This window comes from Helianthus annuus, chromosome 12 (genome assembly GCF_002127325.2).
Source record: "Helianthus annuus cultivar XRQ/B chromosome 12, HanXRQr2.0-SUNRISE, whole genome shotgun sequence".
Classification (NCBI taxonomy): Eukaryota; Viridiplantae; Streptophyta; class Magnoliopsida; order Asterales; family Asteraceae; genus Helianthus; species Helianthus annuus.
In genome coordinates, this window is record NC_035444.2 from 16,215,238 (window position 1) to 16,233,776 (window position 18,539).

General features: G+C 38.1%; 1 protein-coding gene across 1 annotated transcript; it reads right to left on the reverse strand.

Moving 5' to 3' along the window:
- Nucleotides 1-760: 760 nt before the first annotated feature.
- On the reverse strand, nt 761-4,105 carry LOC110902931. The gene is made up of 3 exons (XM_022149233.1): nt 4,041-4,105; nt 1,286-1,898; nt 761-1,177 (listed from the first exon to the last, which is right to left on the reverse strand). Exons 2-3 carry the CDS (start codon nt 1,869-1,871, stop codon nt 1,098-1,100), a joined length of 666 nt encoding a protein of 221 aa, XP_022004925.1. The 5' UTR covers nt 1,872-1,898; nt 4,041-4,105; the 3' UTR covers nt 761-1,097.
- Nucleotides 4,106-18,539: the final 14,434 nt, after the last annotated feature.

An 18,539-nucleotide genomic window follows, 5' to 3' on the forward strand; every position in this document is an offset into this window, starting at 1 on the left:
CATTTTATATAATTCAACCATTTCAAATTCAGTACTTTAATTTCTTGTTAACAGCTGCATACCCGTCTTACAAAACTAAGAAAACTTCTACATGTTTACAGATTATATAAGATTAACCATCTCTTATGTATCTTTATATGAATACTTACATATGTATACAAAAAATCCATGTTTCGATTTCATTATAAAAAGGTCATCTACAATTGATAATGTTAAGACTTACCAAGTATGGTGCCGTTGGTAGAGCTGTAGAGGGGTCAATGAGCCGACGGGTTATTTATTTTAAAAAAATAGCAGTAATCATTATAGTAGTAACGGAAAATTAAAATAATATACAGTGTTTATCCATTAGGTATATTTTATGTAAAATAGTTTGTAGTAACTACAAATTCACTGATTAGACAATTACCTTCAGATATTAATAACCATATATTATGTAATCCTAAGAGTTACATTTATCAGATATCATGATTTATACTTGAACAAAACAATTCATCATACACATCAACATTTTTGCAGACTTGTACACAAACAATTTAGATCTTTTGTACGCGACAATTCATTTTCGTGAAAACTTTAAGAAAATGAAAGACTGGGCACATGATAAGTGGTTTTCTTCTAAGAACTTTAGGCTTAGTTTCATTTCGAGTTTGACCAGGCTTGAAGTCAACTCATCAGCTGTAGACCAGCCCAACCCAAAAAAAAATCGAGCTCAACAATCAGCATAAATATACAGACTTACTTTAAAATGAACCCATAAAGTTCTACAAGTAAATCAAAATGAAAATCAGCGAAGAAAACAAAACTTTAAACAAAATAAAATACAAAAACAGATCATCAAAGTACCTGTATACTAGCAGCGATCTAAAGACATCTGACATTACTTACATAGGATTCAAACAATATCTGACCCAGAATAACCCAAGAGAAATCAACATAAATGCTAAGGCGGGTTTGAGCTAAGCTCATGGAACTCAACCAATGTAGTTACCTATTCTTGATGGTTATGTGAACTTGGTGAACTTTTTGATCTCTGTCTGACATGTGTAGGGGTTCTGCTTCTTGTGGTTCGGGCATTCTCTCTTGACATACTATATTCACGAATCACTGTCTGATTCATCTGAAGATGAACTATCCGGCATGCTATACAAAAGATGCCAAATCCGAGTGGTGTCGACTGAAGATAAATCAAACTCAGATAAAACATTTTCAAGATTTGCTTCTAAAGTACCAACAAATATCGCGTAATCAGAATCCCAACTCGGGAGAGGGAGATCAGGCTTACCAACAATGACTTCAGCGGCATCATCCGACTCCAACTGCATACTGAGCAGGTCTTGTTGCACCATATCCTCTTCCAACCTTCTCCACTCAAGTTCGCGTTCAGGGTCTACATCTGTTGGCCTAACACCTGGGTGTACACAGCTGGCATGTTCTGTTAGTTGAGAATAATTTCCAACAAAATCACAAGTACCAACTGAGCAATTTCTTGTTTTCGAGTCTATGAATTGCCGAGCAGGGTCAACCACAACCCACCCGTTGATTTCACCCCTACATAAAGGGCAAGCAAGCTTAGGTTGTTGTCTCACCTTATTCACATTTGACTTGTGAAACTGGTTAAGACAATTAGAGAGTTGGGGACCCGTGTCACACATGTAGGGGCGGCATCCTTTGTCAAAAGAAGAACAAAGTAGAAGTACCGCATTGTGTGGGTGTTCCATACAAATAGGGCATCTAGCTTCTTCACATTCACTTTTATCTTCAATTTGTAGGGAGTGAGATTTGGGTTTCTTTCTATCGTCATTTTTGTCGTCACAGGAATAGGGAGATGCCCTACACCTACCAGACGAAGATCTTCTATCTTTGGGCATCTTCAAGGCTTCACAAATCAGAAGTGCCTGTTTATCAACAACAACATGAGGAAACCATGAGATTAAACATGAGTATTCTGAACAATCTAGAAGTATATCTACAAATGGTTCTCATCACAGCATTGATCTACAATATTGTACAATATTGTGTGGTGAAAACAATTAAGCATTGTCTCAAGAGTGAAGGATAAATAAGGTATTCAATGTTTCTTTAACTTCATGAATGATTAAATGTTCGACCATAGCCCAAATTCAACTATTCCACCATTCTCACTAATTTGAAAAGCGTATACACAAAGATCAGTAACACTAGGACGTGGAATGATTAAAAAGTCACAAAAATATATAATTCTTTACTATAAAAATTACGGTGGAAAAACAAATCAACGTTCACAATTCACAAATAAGATAGCGAAAATGGTTCATCTAAATCACCAGTACAATATGGCAAGTTGGCAATCAATATAATTCCATCTGTAGGTATATGACATAATAGACCATAAATTCAAGGTTAAAATTAGTATCATAGCTAGTTAAGTTAAGAAATCTAAACTAACTCGCACAAACTACAACAGAAAGCCAGAAAAATAGAGCTGTAAAACATAAAATTAGGGTTGCAAAGCATTGATCAATTATATTGTAAAATCACGATTCAAATACTGTATAGTGAAAACAATTAGGCGCTGTCTCAAGTATTACAGATAATGTTGCATTCAGTGTTTGTTTAACTTCATGAATGATTAAATGTTTGACCATAGCCCAAATTCAACTATTTTACCATCATCGGTAATATGAATTGCTTATACACAAAGATCATCAACACCAAGATGTGGATGATTAAAAAATCACATATATGTTGAAAAACAAATCAACATTCCCGATTCACAAACTAGATAGCGAAAATTTTTCATCTAAATCACCACTACAATATGGCAACTGATATAATTCCATCATATCCGTAGACATATTGACCATAAATTCAAGGTTCAAACCAGTATCATAGCTTATTAAGTTACAAATCTGAACTAATTCACTCAAACTAATTCAAGGTTCAAACTAGCATCATAGCATTGATCTATTATATTGTACAATCAAGATTCAAATATCTTCTCAAGTGTTATAGATGACACGGTACTCAATATTTCTTTAACTTCATTAATTATTTAGTGTTCGACCGTATCCCAAGTTCAACTATTCCACCATAATCACTAATATGCCATTGTCACTAAAGATCATTAACATCAGGATGTGGGATGATAAAAAAAAATCACATAACTATCCAATTACTTTGTAGAAAAAAAAGAACTATGGAAAAACAAATCTACATTCACAGTTCAAAAATCACAAACTAGATAGCAACAAATAACCAGCACAATTTGGCAACTGATATAATTCCATCTGTAGACATATAGACCACAAATTCCAGGTTAAAATTAGTATCATAGCTTATTAAGTTGGAAGTGTGAACGGATTTCGCAGTTTGTAATATTAGGGTTTCACGGCATTGATCTATTATATTGTACAATCAAGATTCATATATTGTATGGTAAAAACAGTTAGGCATTGTCTCATAAATTACATATAACACAACACTGAATCTTTCTTTAATACCACAAATTCAACTATTCCATCACTATCACTAACATATACACAAAGATCATTAACATCAGGATGTGGAATGATTAAAAAATCACATAAACATCTAATTCTTTTCTACAAAGAGAAACGGTAAAAATAAATCAACGCTCAAAATCACTAGTACAATAAGGCAAGTTGGCAATTGATATAGTTCCATCTGTAGGTATATAAATATATTATAGACCAAGAATTCAATGTTAAAATCAGTATCACAGCTTATTAAGTTAAAAATCTAAACTAATTCGCTCAAGCTACAATCATATCACATAAACATAATCTTAGGGCCGGTTTCACCACCTAAAATATTCATCAACCATATCACATAGACAACTTTCATAACAACATTCACAGATTCCACATGTAACATCTAGATCAAGAAAAAGGAATCATAAATCACCAGATCCTGTTTAAAATATCTAAACATCATCATACAAAACCTAATTCATGACAAATGCGACATATTCGAGAATTTAAACAGTCAAAACACTAATCAAAGCTTAGATTGATGAATCTAAAAGGTAGAAATCAAACCTGATTGCTAATCAAAGAACTGGATTTTGAAATTAGGTGGTTGAGTTTGTGCAGCCTCGAGGAGTCCTTACAGTGCGTTTAAGAAGGAAGATGCGGTGTGTTATTCTATTTGTATTTATAGGCGCGCAGAAAAGCATGCATTGTAAATTAACAGGCCATGATTCCAAAACTTGGGCTTGATTCAGGAATATTAGGAGTACAAAATCCAATTTTGGGCCAAACCCCAACCTGCTGATCGAGTTTTTTATTAGATCAGGCCTAAATCAATTCAGGTTGGAACTGGTTTCAATACAAAAGTCCTGAACCTATGCCAAACCGCCGGGTTGGGTCGGGGCTTAAACCGGTTAGGCCCAAATTTGTTTTTTAGATCAGGCCGGGTTGGAAATTAGTGTATTGGCCCAACCCATTTTTTTACACCTCTATTTAGTATTGGGTTGGGTTTTAGTATTTCAAGCCCAAAGTTATTGAACTCACCCTTAAATCTACTTTTTTTACATGGTTATTAAGGTACTGATATTTTGTTTAGTTATTTGTTTAATGTAATTATTTAGGTATGTTAGTTAAGAGATTGTTTAGATATATTACTTTTTCATTTCTAGTTCTATTACCTAAAATAAACCAAAAATATGTACTTAAATAAACTAAAAATATCTGAGCTTAGGTGTATCCATGATAAACTAAAAAAATGTCAAATGTATATAATGCTACATAAAAATATATTTAAGAATAAAAAGAAAAAAAATATTATGCTACCTAAAAATATGCTATAAAAACTAAAATGAAGATATATAAACATCATATGAAACCACTCTACTTAACATTTGATTAACAAATATTTTAAAAAATTATGGAACACATAAAGAAATTGTGCATAACAAGAAACAATAGACATGAAAAATGATGTTTCTATTCGAAGATCTTCGAAGCTAAATGCTTAATAGGGTATGCTAGCTATATTGCTTAAATAAAATATGGCAAAAAAAATCCAAAAGCAATATAATGAACATATGAAGGCGGGGTTCATTTCTCACAAAATCCAAGAATTTATGTTACAACCCTAATATAGGCGAAATAACCGAGATTGGGGATTCACTAATATCAAATTCCAAGGTGAAGTTTGTCAAATAACACGTGTGGGGGAGAATTAAACGAATCGAAAAACATTCTATGAATTGGCCGGAGACCGTTGTTGTAGGTGTGGTTGGATCCTCCTTAATGTCAATGTCTTGAATGAATTGAAGAAGCAATGATGAGACGACATTAATGATCCATGAATAACTTGACTGGTGTCGATTAGAAGCATTATTGAAGAAGCAATGAGATTAGGGGAGATTAGGTCATATCAATGGATGTGGGGTGGTTGAAGAATGAATTTAGGGAGAAAGTGTGATTTCACACATGTTCTTTGTAAATGTAGAAGATGGTCAACCTAAATTCATGGTTAGCCTAGATAATTTAATGAATGTCAACTTTAAATCTATTCAAGTGATAGGTTAATTAAGATGAGGTGAGAGCATCAGATCATAAATAAGTACAAAGGGAGTGTTGGTGCACTTGTGTCTGTACTTTGTCTGTATTCGGTCACGATGTAAACAATGTCCTGATTAGTGTTGTAAGTTGACCAAGTCAACCATCCTCCGGTTTGACTTGGACAACATTTGGTAAATGTTGAAAGATGTTCTGTCTCGAAGGATAAGAGATCGAAGGATGATGTGGATCCTTCGATCTCATCGAAAGATATGCTTCGAATGATTAGACCTCGAAAGGTGATCTTTCGAGGTCCATGCTGATCCTTCGATTGTCTTGTCATCGATAGATGATCCTTCGGACCATATATCGGATCCTTCGGACTGGACATCATGGGCTGGGTATAAATACCCATGCATTGTGTTGAGTTCACAAGACAGACACTTAGACAGATTCACACACCGAAAGAGAGAGTCTTCTTGAGAGCATTCTGTCCGGAACTCACACACACACTTTGAGAGTTTACATGTTAGATTTGTAAACATTGTGCTTGTAACCGAAACCTTCATTTGCATTAATACAAGTTGTGATAATCGGTGAACCCGTGTGTGTTGTGTTTGTACTTGCTTAATCCCGGTTTGCTCGCTAGCTTGGATTCCGCACTCGCTAGTGGGTTAGTATAACAAGGTTTGAGGTTCGTCATCCTCCGACAAGGGACCTACAAGTGGTATCAGAGCTTGGCTCTTTACCTTGTTTGAAACCGGGTTATTCAAGTTCTTGGTGTGTGTTTGAACACTTGGTTTAACACCCGTTTTTGTTGGTTTTTCTACACTATTAAACTGGAAAACGTGTTTTAAACTTACCGGGAGTGTTCATAAGTGGGTTGGGTAACTTAAAACTTGTTTTTAAGTGTCTTTGTGTTTTCCGGCGAAAATTCCGGTTAAAGCTCCGGTGACTGGTTTTAGGATAAGGTTTCCTTTTTGGGCAAATTATCTTTCAAAATCTTAGTTGGTGGAAAAGTTGTCAGCCTGCCATACTCTTTGCCGAAAGTTGACCTTACCTACCCATCACCTTTTTCACCAACCTGTCACATCAGCGTCAGTGTGTCAGACTCTCTCGAAAGATATCTTTCGACATCGAAAGATCATCTTTCGACCATCTTTCGATCAAGGAAGGCTCGAAAGACTATCATCCTTCGACCCATCCTTCGAAGTCTGAAACATATCCTTCGATAAAGGAATCTATTCGAAAGACAGTGTCCGAAAGATAGGGATTTAACTCGAAAGATAAGGATCCTTCAAAAGGGAATCCTTCGAGTTCTTGAATCTTTCGAAATTATTGTTCGAGATTCAACAGTAATCTTTCGAGTACTGTTGATCCTTCGAACAATAGTTGATCTTTCGATTGTGGTCAGTTTATTGCTAACAAGTTTCTGTGATTTCAGATCTTTCGACCAGGATCCTTCGACTGTGTGATCTTTCGGAATTCTTACTTAGCATTTATTTTTCTTATTAATCATGAATCCGAATTGGTGGAATCCGGCCCCCGACAGTGGTAAATATACAAGTTCAGGTGTCACTCCCTCATGGTGGGGTACACCGGCGCCAGACAGTGGAAAATACACGTCTACAAGTCTATCGCCTTCATGGGCCGAGTCTCCGGTATCGACATCTTCTCAGGGAAATCAGTGGGCATTAGTCTCGAATCAAACTCCTAGTATCCAAAGTATATTACTGAGCGAAAGTGAGACAGGAAGTTTGAATCGACCTCCAAAGCTGATGCACTTAAACGAGTATCCGGGATGGGCTGACAGATTCCGTACATATGTTCTGGGGCAAATACAGAGCTGTGGATACGTTTCACCACAGATTTTGATCAAGCTATCGAAGTCGCCGCTTCAACAACTGCTAGTTTTGCCGATCTTCCAGAGGATCAGAAGAAAATATATGATCTGGAGAAGAAAGCCTACGCCATTCTCACTCAGGCGTTAAGCAAAGACATCTATCATCAATTTGTCAGCTTCAAGACTACAAAGAAGCTGTGGGACGGTTTGAAAACCAGGGGAGTAGGAAATGAAGCAACACGTCAATTGCGTCATGATCTGCTCAAGAAGGAATTCGACTGTTTCACATGTTTAGATAAGGAGTCTTTGGGAGACATGACAAGTCGGTTTTATCATTTGCTTACTGAGCTGAATAATTTTGGTGTGACGACAACTCAAGCAGAAGTGGTGAAAAAGTTTGCTGATGCTTTGCCTCCCCAATGGAGTAGTTTCTTGGAAATCCTGAAGTATAATGGAGTGTTGAAAACTACAAATATCAACGACTTCGTGCAGCTTTTGGAAAACAAGGATCAGGAGGAAACATTAAAGGCGAAGAGAGTTCCATTGCCACAAAATCCTGAAATGTATTGTGGAACTTCCAATACTTCGTCTGCAAGAACAGGTCCACATGCTCCTTTGCAAACAGCGTTTGTCACTAGCACGGATATGTATGGCAATCCGGTGCAAGTTCCTGTAAAGCCACCTCCTACCACAGATATGTATGGAAATCCAATACAACCACCACCTCCTCCTCCTCCTGCTCAAACACAACGTGCATGTTATGGAGGAACATCATCTGCTGGTCAACAATCAAAGTCAGGTACCGTACAGCTCGACACGTCAAGCTTCTCTAAAATCAGTGTAGAAATAGCTAAGGAACACATGGAGCTGCTTAACACTGTAGTGAGCGCGTACTGTGGGTTGATAGAAGGTCAGATTGGCAACATCAATCTGACACAAGAAGATTACAGGCAGATTGATAAAGAGGAGATGGACTTGATGGATATCAAGTGGGCCTTTGCGAGTGCTGTGAGAAGAGCAAAGGATTGGATGGAAAGTACTGGCAGAACCAGCTTGGAAAGTAAGAGAGACACCAAGTATGGGTTCGATAAACAAGCTGTAAAGTGCTTTAACTGTGGTGAACGGGGTCACTTTAAGAGGGAGTGCACAAAGCCAGCTCAGCACGGGAATCAAAACCCCTTCAGAAACCAAGGCAACCAGCAGAACAGAAACAATGATCGTACATTGGTGCCTGTCAACAACCAAACCAACCGAGCACTTGCAGTTCAGGTGGATGAAGGTTGTGACTGGTCAATCCAGTTGGGTGGTGATGCTCCCGATGGAACAGCATGTTTTGCTCAGGTTGTGAAGGAGCTAGTTCACACCAGTGGTGGAGAATCTTCTGCCAGTGGTGGTGAATCGTCTGAAGATGAAGACTCCTCTGGGTACAGCAGGAGTGTTGATGAAGAATCATCCAACTCTGGTGATGATCATGTGGGTGAGACATCTAATGTTTCGGATGATGCTGACTTTGATGAGCTTTTGGAGGAAGCTGCAGCAGAAACTCAAAGAAGATCTATTCTGGTGGATCAAGCTGCTTATTCTTCGTCTTCTCTCCATTCAGCCTTTATGGCTAATGTCGACGGTTCATCAAGTCAGGTATGTGTCGATGAACCCACTGCTATTAACTGTGATGAATGTGATAGATTGCATGCTAGGTGTGCTGACTTAGAAGGAAACATGTCTGAGTTGCAAGCCAAACATGATGCTTTACAAGCTAGTTTGTTTGACTTGCAAGACAAACATAGTTCCTTGAGTGCTGATTGGTGTGACTTACAAAGCAAGCATGAGGCTTTGCAAGAGAAATATGATGTGACATTCATCCACAATCAGAAGTTGACTGTGGATCTCTCAAAATGCACAGAAGCCAACATGTTCTATGAAAACCATGAAAAAGAATTTAAGTCAGTAATAGAGACCTTAAAGAAAGATAAAACTGAACTGACAAAAATGGTTTCAAGAAAACAGACTGATATTAATTTGTATATATCTCGCCTTGAGATTATGCAAAAGGAGATGGCTTGTGTGAAAACAGAAAGCGATGCGATCCAGCTTAAGCTAGACAGTTATTTGAGCTCTAGCTATGTGTTGGATCACATCATTGATGTTCAAAAGGAAAAGAGAGATGTCACATGCATAGGCTACAAGAAGTGTCCACCACCAGTGAGACATAATTATGATGCCATGCCTGATGAAGAGGACAGGGTGTTCTTTGAGCCATCTGTGCCTCTAGATGTTAAGGAGTTTGCTGCAGGACTCGGATACCAAAAGGAAGTATCCTCAGATTCAGATGTGTCAGCAGATACATTTGTAAGTGCTGAACAGAATCAAGATCCTCCAGTTGTGATTGAGGATGCTGATTCGTCTGATGATGAATCTGATGATACTGTCCCAGCAAAGTCTGATGCGGTAGCCAAAAATGAGGACATACCTCTTGAGAATCACATTCTATGTGATCCCCCTGTACAACCCGCTAAGACTGTTGCAACTGAGTCCTCATCTGCAGAAGAGCCGGAGAGTGTGAATTTGCTGTACACTCTAGTTGGTGATGATAAAATTTACTCAGACAAAGATTTTCCCATTAAGAATGTTAATCAATCCTTAATCTGCAAAGTCTTTGAAAATTCGACAAGTAAGTTTTTGGGAAAGACAGGACCACGTGTTACAGTTACACAGTGTCCTCCTATTCCAAAGGCTGAAATTCGAAAACAATTTGGCAACAAGAAATTACCAACAGTGCCAAAACAGCAAAATCATACCAAGCCCAAAGAAAAATCACCGGCTCAAGTCCAAAAGAAGCCGAACCAAAAGAAGAAGAAAAATGTTAACTTTGTGAAATCGACGGGAACAGACAAAATTGAAAAGTTTGAAAATCAATCTAACTTAGATTTTGTCAAGAAAACTATTGTCGAGAAAAGAAATGAACCAAGCAGTTCAAAGCCTAGTACCTCGGGTTCACAAAGTTCAACATCATCGGCTAAGCGATCACATGATACTTCGGGGTTTGTAGAACGAAGATCATGTTTTGAATGTGGAACCATTGGACATATTATTCGTAATTGTCCATATCTTCATAAGCAAAAAGAAAAGGTTGATGATCCCCGTGGCAAGACTGACCGTAAGTCATCTGTTTCCACAAAACAAGATCCCCGACTTGTAAAAGAAAGGGAAAAGAAACAGAAACGCCAACAGGTCAAGAAGATTGAAAAAGCAATTAAAACTGATGTGGTTCAAAAACAATCTGTTGTTGTAAAACCAGAAAATTCCAAAACTTCAAACAATCAAGAAGTTAAAATTTTAAAGAAAGACACTGGTAAAACAAAACAGACATGGAAACCTAAATCGGTTACTGAATCAGGGGGACCATCACAATTCACCAACCATCAAAGACAAGAAGTTATTGTCATTGATGAAAATGGAAGACCCAAGACCACAATGGCTTGGGTCCCCATCTCCAACTAATTCATTTGAGTTCATGTGCAGGGTGTTCCAGGAGGAACTATTAGTAGTCATTGGATTGTTGATAGTGGGGCATCCAGGCACATGACAGGCGACATGAAGCTTCTCTACGACGTTAAATCTATTAGAGGAGGTTATGTTGCTTTTACTGGAGATAAAGGTGGATACATTACGGGTGAAGGAATGATATCTAACGGGATTGTCAGCTTTGACAAGATCAATTTTGTGCAACAACTTGATCACAATCTTCTTAGTGTTTCTCAAATCTGTGACAAGCAGTTCTCAGTACACTTTGATGCTAATGGATGTTATGTGCTGAAACCCGGCTTCAAAATTCCAAAAGAATGGATTCTCTTGTCGGCTCCAAGGATAAATGACTTGTACGTCCTTGACATGAGCCAGGCTATTACTACGTCTGCACAAGCAACTTGTTTCGTTTCCAAAGCCACAGAAAAAGACACTATCTCTTGGCACAGACGAATGGGTCACATTCACTTACGCAAAATGAATCATTTGGTATCAAATGAGTTGGTGAATGGTGTTCCCCTCAAAAATTTCCATCTTCAAGACGTCTGTGTTTCGTGCCAGAAAGGAAAGCAAACAAAGAAGAAGCACCCTACAAAGAAGATCAACACGGTGGCAGTTCCTCTTGAACGCTTGCACATGGATTTGTTCGGTCCTGTCAAGCACAAGAGTATTCGGGGTGATCAATACTGCCTCGTGGTTACTGATGATTATTCAAGATTTTCTTGGGTTGCGTTCATGGCACACAAGAGTGAAACCTTTGGCATTATCAAAAACTTGATCATTCAGATTGAGAATTTGTATAAGTTAAAGGTTAGGCGGATACGTAGCGACAATGGTACTGAATTTAAAAATCATTCCATGACGGAGTTCTGCACTTCAAAGGGTATTCTTCATGAGTTTAGTGCAGCTTATACTCCTCAACAGAATGGTGTCGCTGAACGTAAGAACCGCACATTGATCGAGACTGCTAGGACAATGTTGGTAGAGTCACAACTACCCATTCCATTCTGGACTGAAGCTGTGGCCTCTGCATGTTATACATTGAACAGAGTCCTTACAGTCAAAAGACACAACAAGACCTGCTTTGAGCTTCTTCAAAAACGGAAACCAGATTTGTCTTATCTAGAACTGTTTGGAGCTCCATGCACAATCATCGATCCTAATGGAAAGTTTGGGGCAAAAGCAATTGATGGATACTTTCTTGGGTATGCCACCCCTAACTTACGAGTCTGGAATCTAGAGACTAAAAGGGTCGAGGAATGGTCTGAGGTCAGAGTACAAAGGCACACCTTGCCAGTCAAAAATCCGGGTCAACCTTGGATGTTTGAGTACGATGACTTCTTCAATTCGATCAATGTTGAAGCCGTTGAAGAAAATGCTGCGGCTAGGATGTTTTTCGAGAGTGACAATGCAATAGTTTCACCGGTGGTTCTTCCAATTCTTGTTAATCAAGAACCATCTTCTTCGGTGAACAACAATACTCTCAACAATGAGGATTTTCATGATGCAAACGAATTGAACGAATCTTCAGAGGATGATGAATTTCTAGATGCAGATCAAGAAGCCCCAACAACAGCAGTTCATGGTACTTCAGAGGTACTCCTCCAGTAGATGCCCATAGAACAGCTGAGGCTACTGCATCATCCTCTTCGTCAATTCCGGGCCTTGAATTGGTTGTTGATCTTAATCTTAACAACCTGGGTATAAATGTTCCAGTTCCAGATAATCCAGAAACAAGGATTCATAATACCCATCCTCAACAAAACATCATTGGAAATGTGCAAAGTGGCGTTCAAACAAGAAACATGTTGCGAAATAACAACAATGCAGGCTTGTATGCAGCTATTCGAGAATCTGGGCAACAAAACGACTGGTCCTTCGCGTGTTATGTCTCACAGGAAGAACCAAGAACGTGGAAAGAAGCCTTGAAGGATAATGCTTGGGTTGAAGCAATGCAGGAAGAACTGCAACAATTCCAGAAGCTGGGTGTCTGGAAACTCGTAGAGAAACCTGCTGGATACAAGAAGATTGGTACCCGTTGGGTCTTCAAATGCAAAAAGGATGACCGCGGAGTTGTTATCCGAAACAAGGCTCGTTTAGTCGTTCAAGGTTTTCGTCAGATTGAAGGGATCGACTACAACGAAGTATATGCACCAGTGGCACGTCTCGAAGCAATTCGAATCTTTCTAGCCTATGCGTCTTTCAAAGGATTCAAGGTTTATCAGATGGACGTGAAAAGTGCATTCTTACATGGTGTGGTTGAAGAAGAGGTATACGTCGAACAGCCTCCAGGTTTTGAAGATCCTATCCATCCCGATCGGGTTTGGTTGCTCAACAAAGCTCTTTATGGTCTTCATCAAGCACCGCGAGCTTGGTATGCAACCTTATCTCACTATCTGCTGGAGAACGGTTTTCGTAGAGGTCTTATCGACTGTACTCTCTTCATCAAAGAACAAGATGGAGATCTTCTTCTGGTACAGGTATACGTTGATGATATTATTTTTGGTTCTACTAATGATGTCTTGTGTAGGGAATTCGAGCGCATTATGCAGGATAAATTCGAGATGAGTGCTATGGGGGAAATGACCTTCTTCTTGGGCCTACAAGTACAACAAACAGAGTCTGGGATATTCATTCATCAGACTAAATATGTTGGTGACATCTTGAGCCGGTTCCAGATGTCAGATGCAACGCCCATTGGTACCCCATTGCCAACAAATCACGGAATCACTCCTGACTTGAAAGGAGAAGCTGTTAGCCCCTCAAACTATCGCGCTATGATCGGATCTCTTATGTACCTCACAGCATCAAGGCCAGACATAATGTACCCAACGTGCCTGCTTGCCAGATATCAAGTTAACCCGAAGGCCTCACATCTTGCTGCTGTTAAAAGGATTTTTCGTTATTTGAAGGCGTACCCTGACACCGGTCTGTGGTACCCTAGGGATAATAACTTTGAATTGGTAGCTTTCAGTGATTCTGATTTTGGCGGATGCAAAATCGACGGGAAATCCACAACGGCTGGATGTCAGTTTTTAGGAAATCGCCTAGTCACATGGCAGTGCAGGAAGCAGACGTGTGTCGCTACATCAACATGCGAAGCTGAATACATTGCTGCCTCAAGTTGTTGCTCCCAAGTTCTTTGGATCCAACAACAAATGCGGGACTACGGTTTTGAATTCCTAACTACTCCTATTTACGTTGATAATTCTGCTGCTTTAGATATCACTAGAAATCCTGTGCAGCACTCAAAGACCAAACACATCGAAATCAAATATCACTTCATACGTGATTGCTTTGAGAAAAGGCTAATCGATGTTGTTAAGGTCCACACCGATGACCAACGTGCCGACTTATTTACCAAAGCATTTGACAAATCAAGATTTGACTTTTTATTATTGGTAAATGGCATTAAGGTCAAGCAAGAGTAAAACCAACATCGGAAAATCATTTTTGTAAATACCTTTGTGTTTTAAACTTATCTTAGTTTATTGATTTTAGGGGGAGTAAATCCAAAAATCGGAAAATCCAAAAACATCGAAAAATTTCAAAAACACAAAAACAATAGAAAAACAAAAATGAGTTTCCTGGCGAGCAAAAGAGAAAATGATAGTACATCAGTGGTCTATCCAAACCTCTTTAAACCTTAAATGAAAAACGATTAGCAGCTCTATATAAGATGTATCGGTAGGCTCACAATCATTTTAAAGTGTGCAGGGTGATATAAATCTTAAATCGACTGAAGACTAGGTGGGAACCATTCATTGGCATATGGTCTTAGTACCGAAATTTCGTTTGATAGATTGCCGAGGTTCTGAGATATTCGGTCTTTATGCTGCTTATCATCTGGGTATCATGGTTGTATCTTTTACCGAAAAATAACGGGGACGGAAGTCTAGATCTTCCATGATACTATACATACGTGTACATATTACATACTGCATTCGACCTCAATAAGTGATAAACAATCACATGTCCATATCAAATAAGTGATAAAATATCACATTTATCCGGGTGTCAAGTTCGTCTCTCTGCTGTACGGAAGTACTGACCTGTTCACGGACTTGCACCTGTGCCCTCATGCATATGAAAATCAAGTTCCTCATCAATAAGTGATTATATCACACATGACTTGTTTTCAAATCAAAATAAGTGAGAATCTCACATCTTATACGGTCAAACAGATGATAATCGGTATACTCACCGGTAAGATGAACTCTCGTGCATACCTTGATACGGGAATGTGTCGTGATGTGGATGAACACCGGTCGGTAAGTATAAATCATACCTTAACGTATCCCCTCGCCATGATTACATCTGATAAGTTGAGCTTAAGTGGACAACAATACCGATAATTGTTATAGGATGCTTATCTTAATGTTAACTAACTGAACAACAAGAGTGTTTTGGCATGACCGTACACTGATATGATTCTCTTACCCTCGAAACTCGCAAAAAGAATGTTTGTATATATTTATTTATTTACTGCTTAACCTTTATTGTTTTCTTTTAAACAGTTTCGTCGTTTGGTGCATATCAGCACGACATTAGCGGTGATGTCGTTTGATAACACTCAAAGGATTTTAAATTGTTGTTTTCTTTTAATTTCAAAAATACCAAAAAGATTTTAGGTGTGTTTTAATATAAACTTTATAAAAGCCAAAAAGATTTTATTTCTACTTTATTTTCGATCGTACGATGTTGGAGCTCTAGTCTTCGTTACCTGAAACCTGAACGAAATCCGAACTGACTAAATCTTCATAAACGGTCAAAATTTGCATGTTTGAAAGTTAAAGACTAAAATTTGACAAATTTATTAAACTTTCAAACTGTCGGACGGTGTTTGATTGTGACATGGTCATTCGTGTGTCATTTGTTTATACTATGTTCCAGGCAGTTGTTCTCATTACGCGTTTAGATTTCTTGCATGTGCAGATTCTAAAGGCTAGGAGAACATGGTCGATGACAAGCCTTGGAATGAAGACACGACGAGAAGGCGCTCAAAAGATGAAGATGATCGAGTTGCCGCTGGCCATCATCAACACCACAAGGATCTCACTTCATAAAGATAAAGTCTTTTCACGAGCATAACTCAAGGGGGAGCTTATGTTAAGGGGGAGTTTGTCAACACACTTCCTACATGATACGGGTAGTTTGTTGATACACTCTCTGCTTTCAAGACGTGAAGACTTTGAATATCCTCCGACAATGAAGACTTGAAAGGACATCAGAGTTTTGGGAACTCGAAGACCAAAGACCGTCGAAGTTCGAGACGAGTCTACAACTATAGAAGATAAAGACAAAGCTACAGCCAAGGGGGAGTTTGTTGGTGCACTTGTGTCTGTACTTTGTCTGTATTCGGTCACGATGTAAACAATGTCCTGATTAGTGTTGTAAGTTGACCAAGTCAACCATCCTCCGGTTTGACTTGGACAACATTTGGTAAATGTTGAAAGATGTTCTGTCTCGAAGGATAAGAGATCGAAGGATGATGTGGATCCTTCGAAAGATATGCTTCGAATGATTAGACCTCGAAAGGTGATCTTTCGAGGTCCATGCTGATCCTTCGATTGTCTTGTCATCGATAGATGATCCTTCGGACCATCTATCGGATCCTTCGGACTGGACATCATGGGCTGGGTATAAATACCCATGCATTGTGTTGAGTTCACAAGACAGACACTTAGACAGATTCACACACCGAAAGAGAGAGTCTTCTTGAGAGCATTCTGTCCGGAACTCACACACACACTTTGAGAGTTTACATGTTAGATTTGTAAACATTGTGCTTGTAACCGAAACCTTCATTTGCATTAATACAAGTTGTGTTAATCGGTGAACCCGTGTGTGTTGTGTTTGTACTTGCTTAATCCCGGTTTGCTCGCTAGCTTGGATTCCGCACTCGCTAGTGGGTTAGTATAACAAGGTTTGAGGTTCGTCATCCTCCGACAAGGGACCTACAGGGAGGAAGAAGGGTTCGTGAAGTTACAAATATTCTTTTTTAGGATTCATATAATAATCCTTAAACTCTAAATATTAAATAAAATTAAACCTCAAACAAAATTCAACGCAAATATCAATTGTTTAATAAAGTTTCCTCGTGACCCTCTGCCACATATGTGTGTGTACGCGCGCGTGCGCATATGCCAGTTTACGTTAAAAATGATACTTGTGTGAGAAATGTACAAAGTATTCAAATGCAACACATATTTGAGGATGAGGGTAGACATGTGGATAACTACAAGTGGTCTTAAACACTTACCCCATTGCAATGACATGATTCATTCATTCGTTAGATCAACTGGACAACTTAGACAAATAGTTTAGAAGCATTATTGTTATCAAAATGTATCAACTTTATATTCTAAGAAAAGCTGATGGTGTAGAGTTAAAGAAATAAAAAGTTGGAGAAGACATGTTGAAGCTCAAGGAGAGAAGGAATTTGTTTTGACGTTCAACTCAGTATATTTTGAGATATGGAAGGGATAACACCATTTCCCTGTTTGCACTATCAATAGTTGAGTACTTGACGAGGTACATAAAGCATGGATACAAAGATTATGAGACATGCCATGAACCCTTCATACATACTTTCTTTATAAATAGTTTTATGTACAACTTTGTGAAATACTACTTTTAGTAAAATTGACGTCTTTACGACTAATAGATTTTTTATACATTTTAATAAAAAAGGGATGTTTCCTATTACAAATAGCTAATTCATGGCTTAAATTTCTTATCCTTAATAGCGGAGGTTTTATTTTTCAGTTTTCATTTAAGGTATAGTTTAGTTTTTTCCTCCACTATTTGCAATGCTTAATATTGAAAAAAACAATAATAAATACAAAGTTGTTTTTGTTTTTCAACATAACTCGGTTTTAAATAACACTTTTATCTAAATGTGGACAAAAAGAATGTACACCATACATATGTAAAATAAGTAACTACAAATTAACTGATTAGTCAATCACCTTCTGATATTAATAACCATAAATTATGTAATCCTAAGAACATTTATCAAATAACATGATTTATACATGAACAAAACAATATACCCACATCAACATTTTTGCATACTAGTACACAAACAATTTAGACCTTTTGTACACGGCGATTCACTTTCGTGAAAACTTAAAAAAAAATGAAAGACCAGGCACATGATAAGTGGCTTTCCTCTAAGAAATTTAGGCTTAGTTTCATTTCGATTTTGGCCTGGCTTGAAGTCAACTCATCAGCTTTAGACCTGGCCCAACCCATATATAATTTGAGCTCGGCATAAATATATAGACTTACTTTAAAATGAATCCATACAAGTTCTACAAGTAAATCGAAATGCAATTAAGCCAAGAAAACAAGTTTTTAAACAAAACAAAATTAAAAGAATACAGCTGATCAAAGTACCAGTATACAACAGGTCTAAAGACATCTGACATTACTTCCATATAATTCAAACAATATCTGACCCAGAATAACCCAAGAGAAATCAACATAAAAACTAAGGTGGGTGGGTTTGAGCTAAGCTCATGGAACTCAACCAATGTAGTTAACTATTCTTGACGGTTATGTGAACTTGGTTGACTGTTTGATCTCTGTCTGACATGTGTAGGGGTTCTGCTTCTTGTGGTTTGGGCATTCTCTCTTGACCTACTTGATCCGCGAATCTA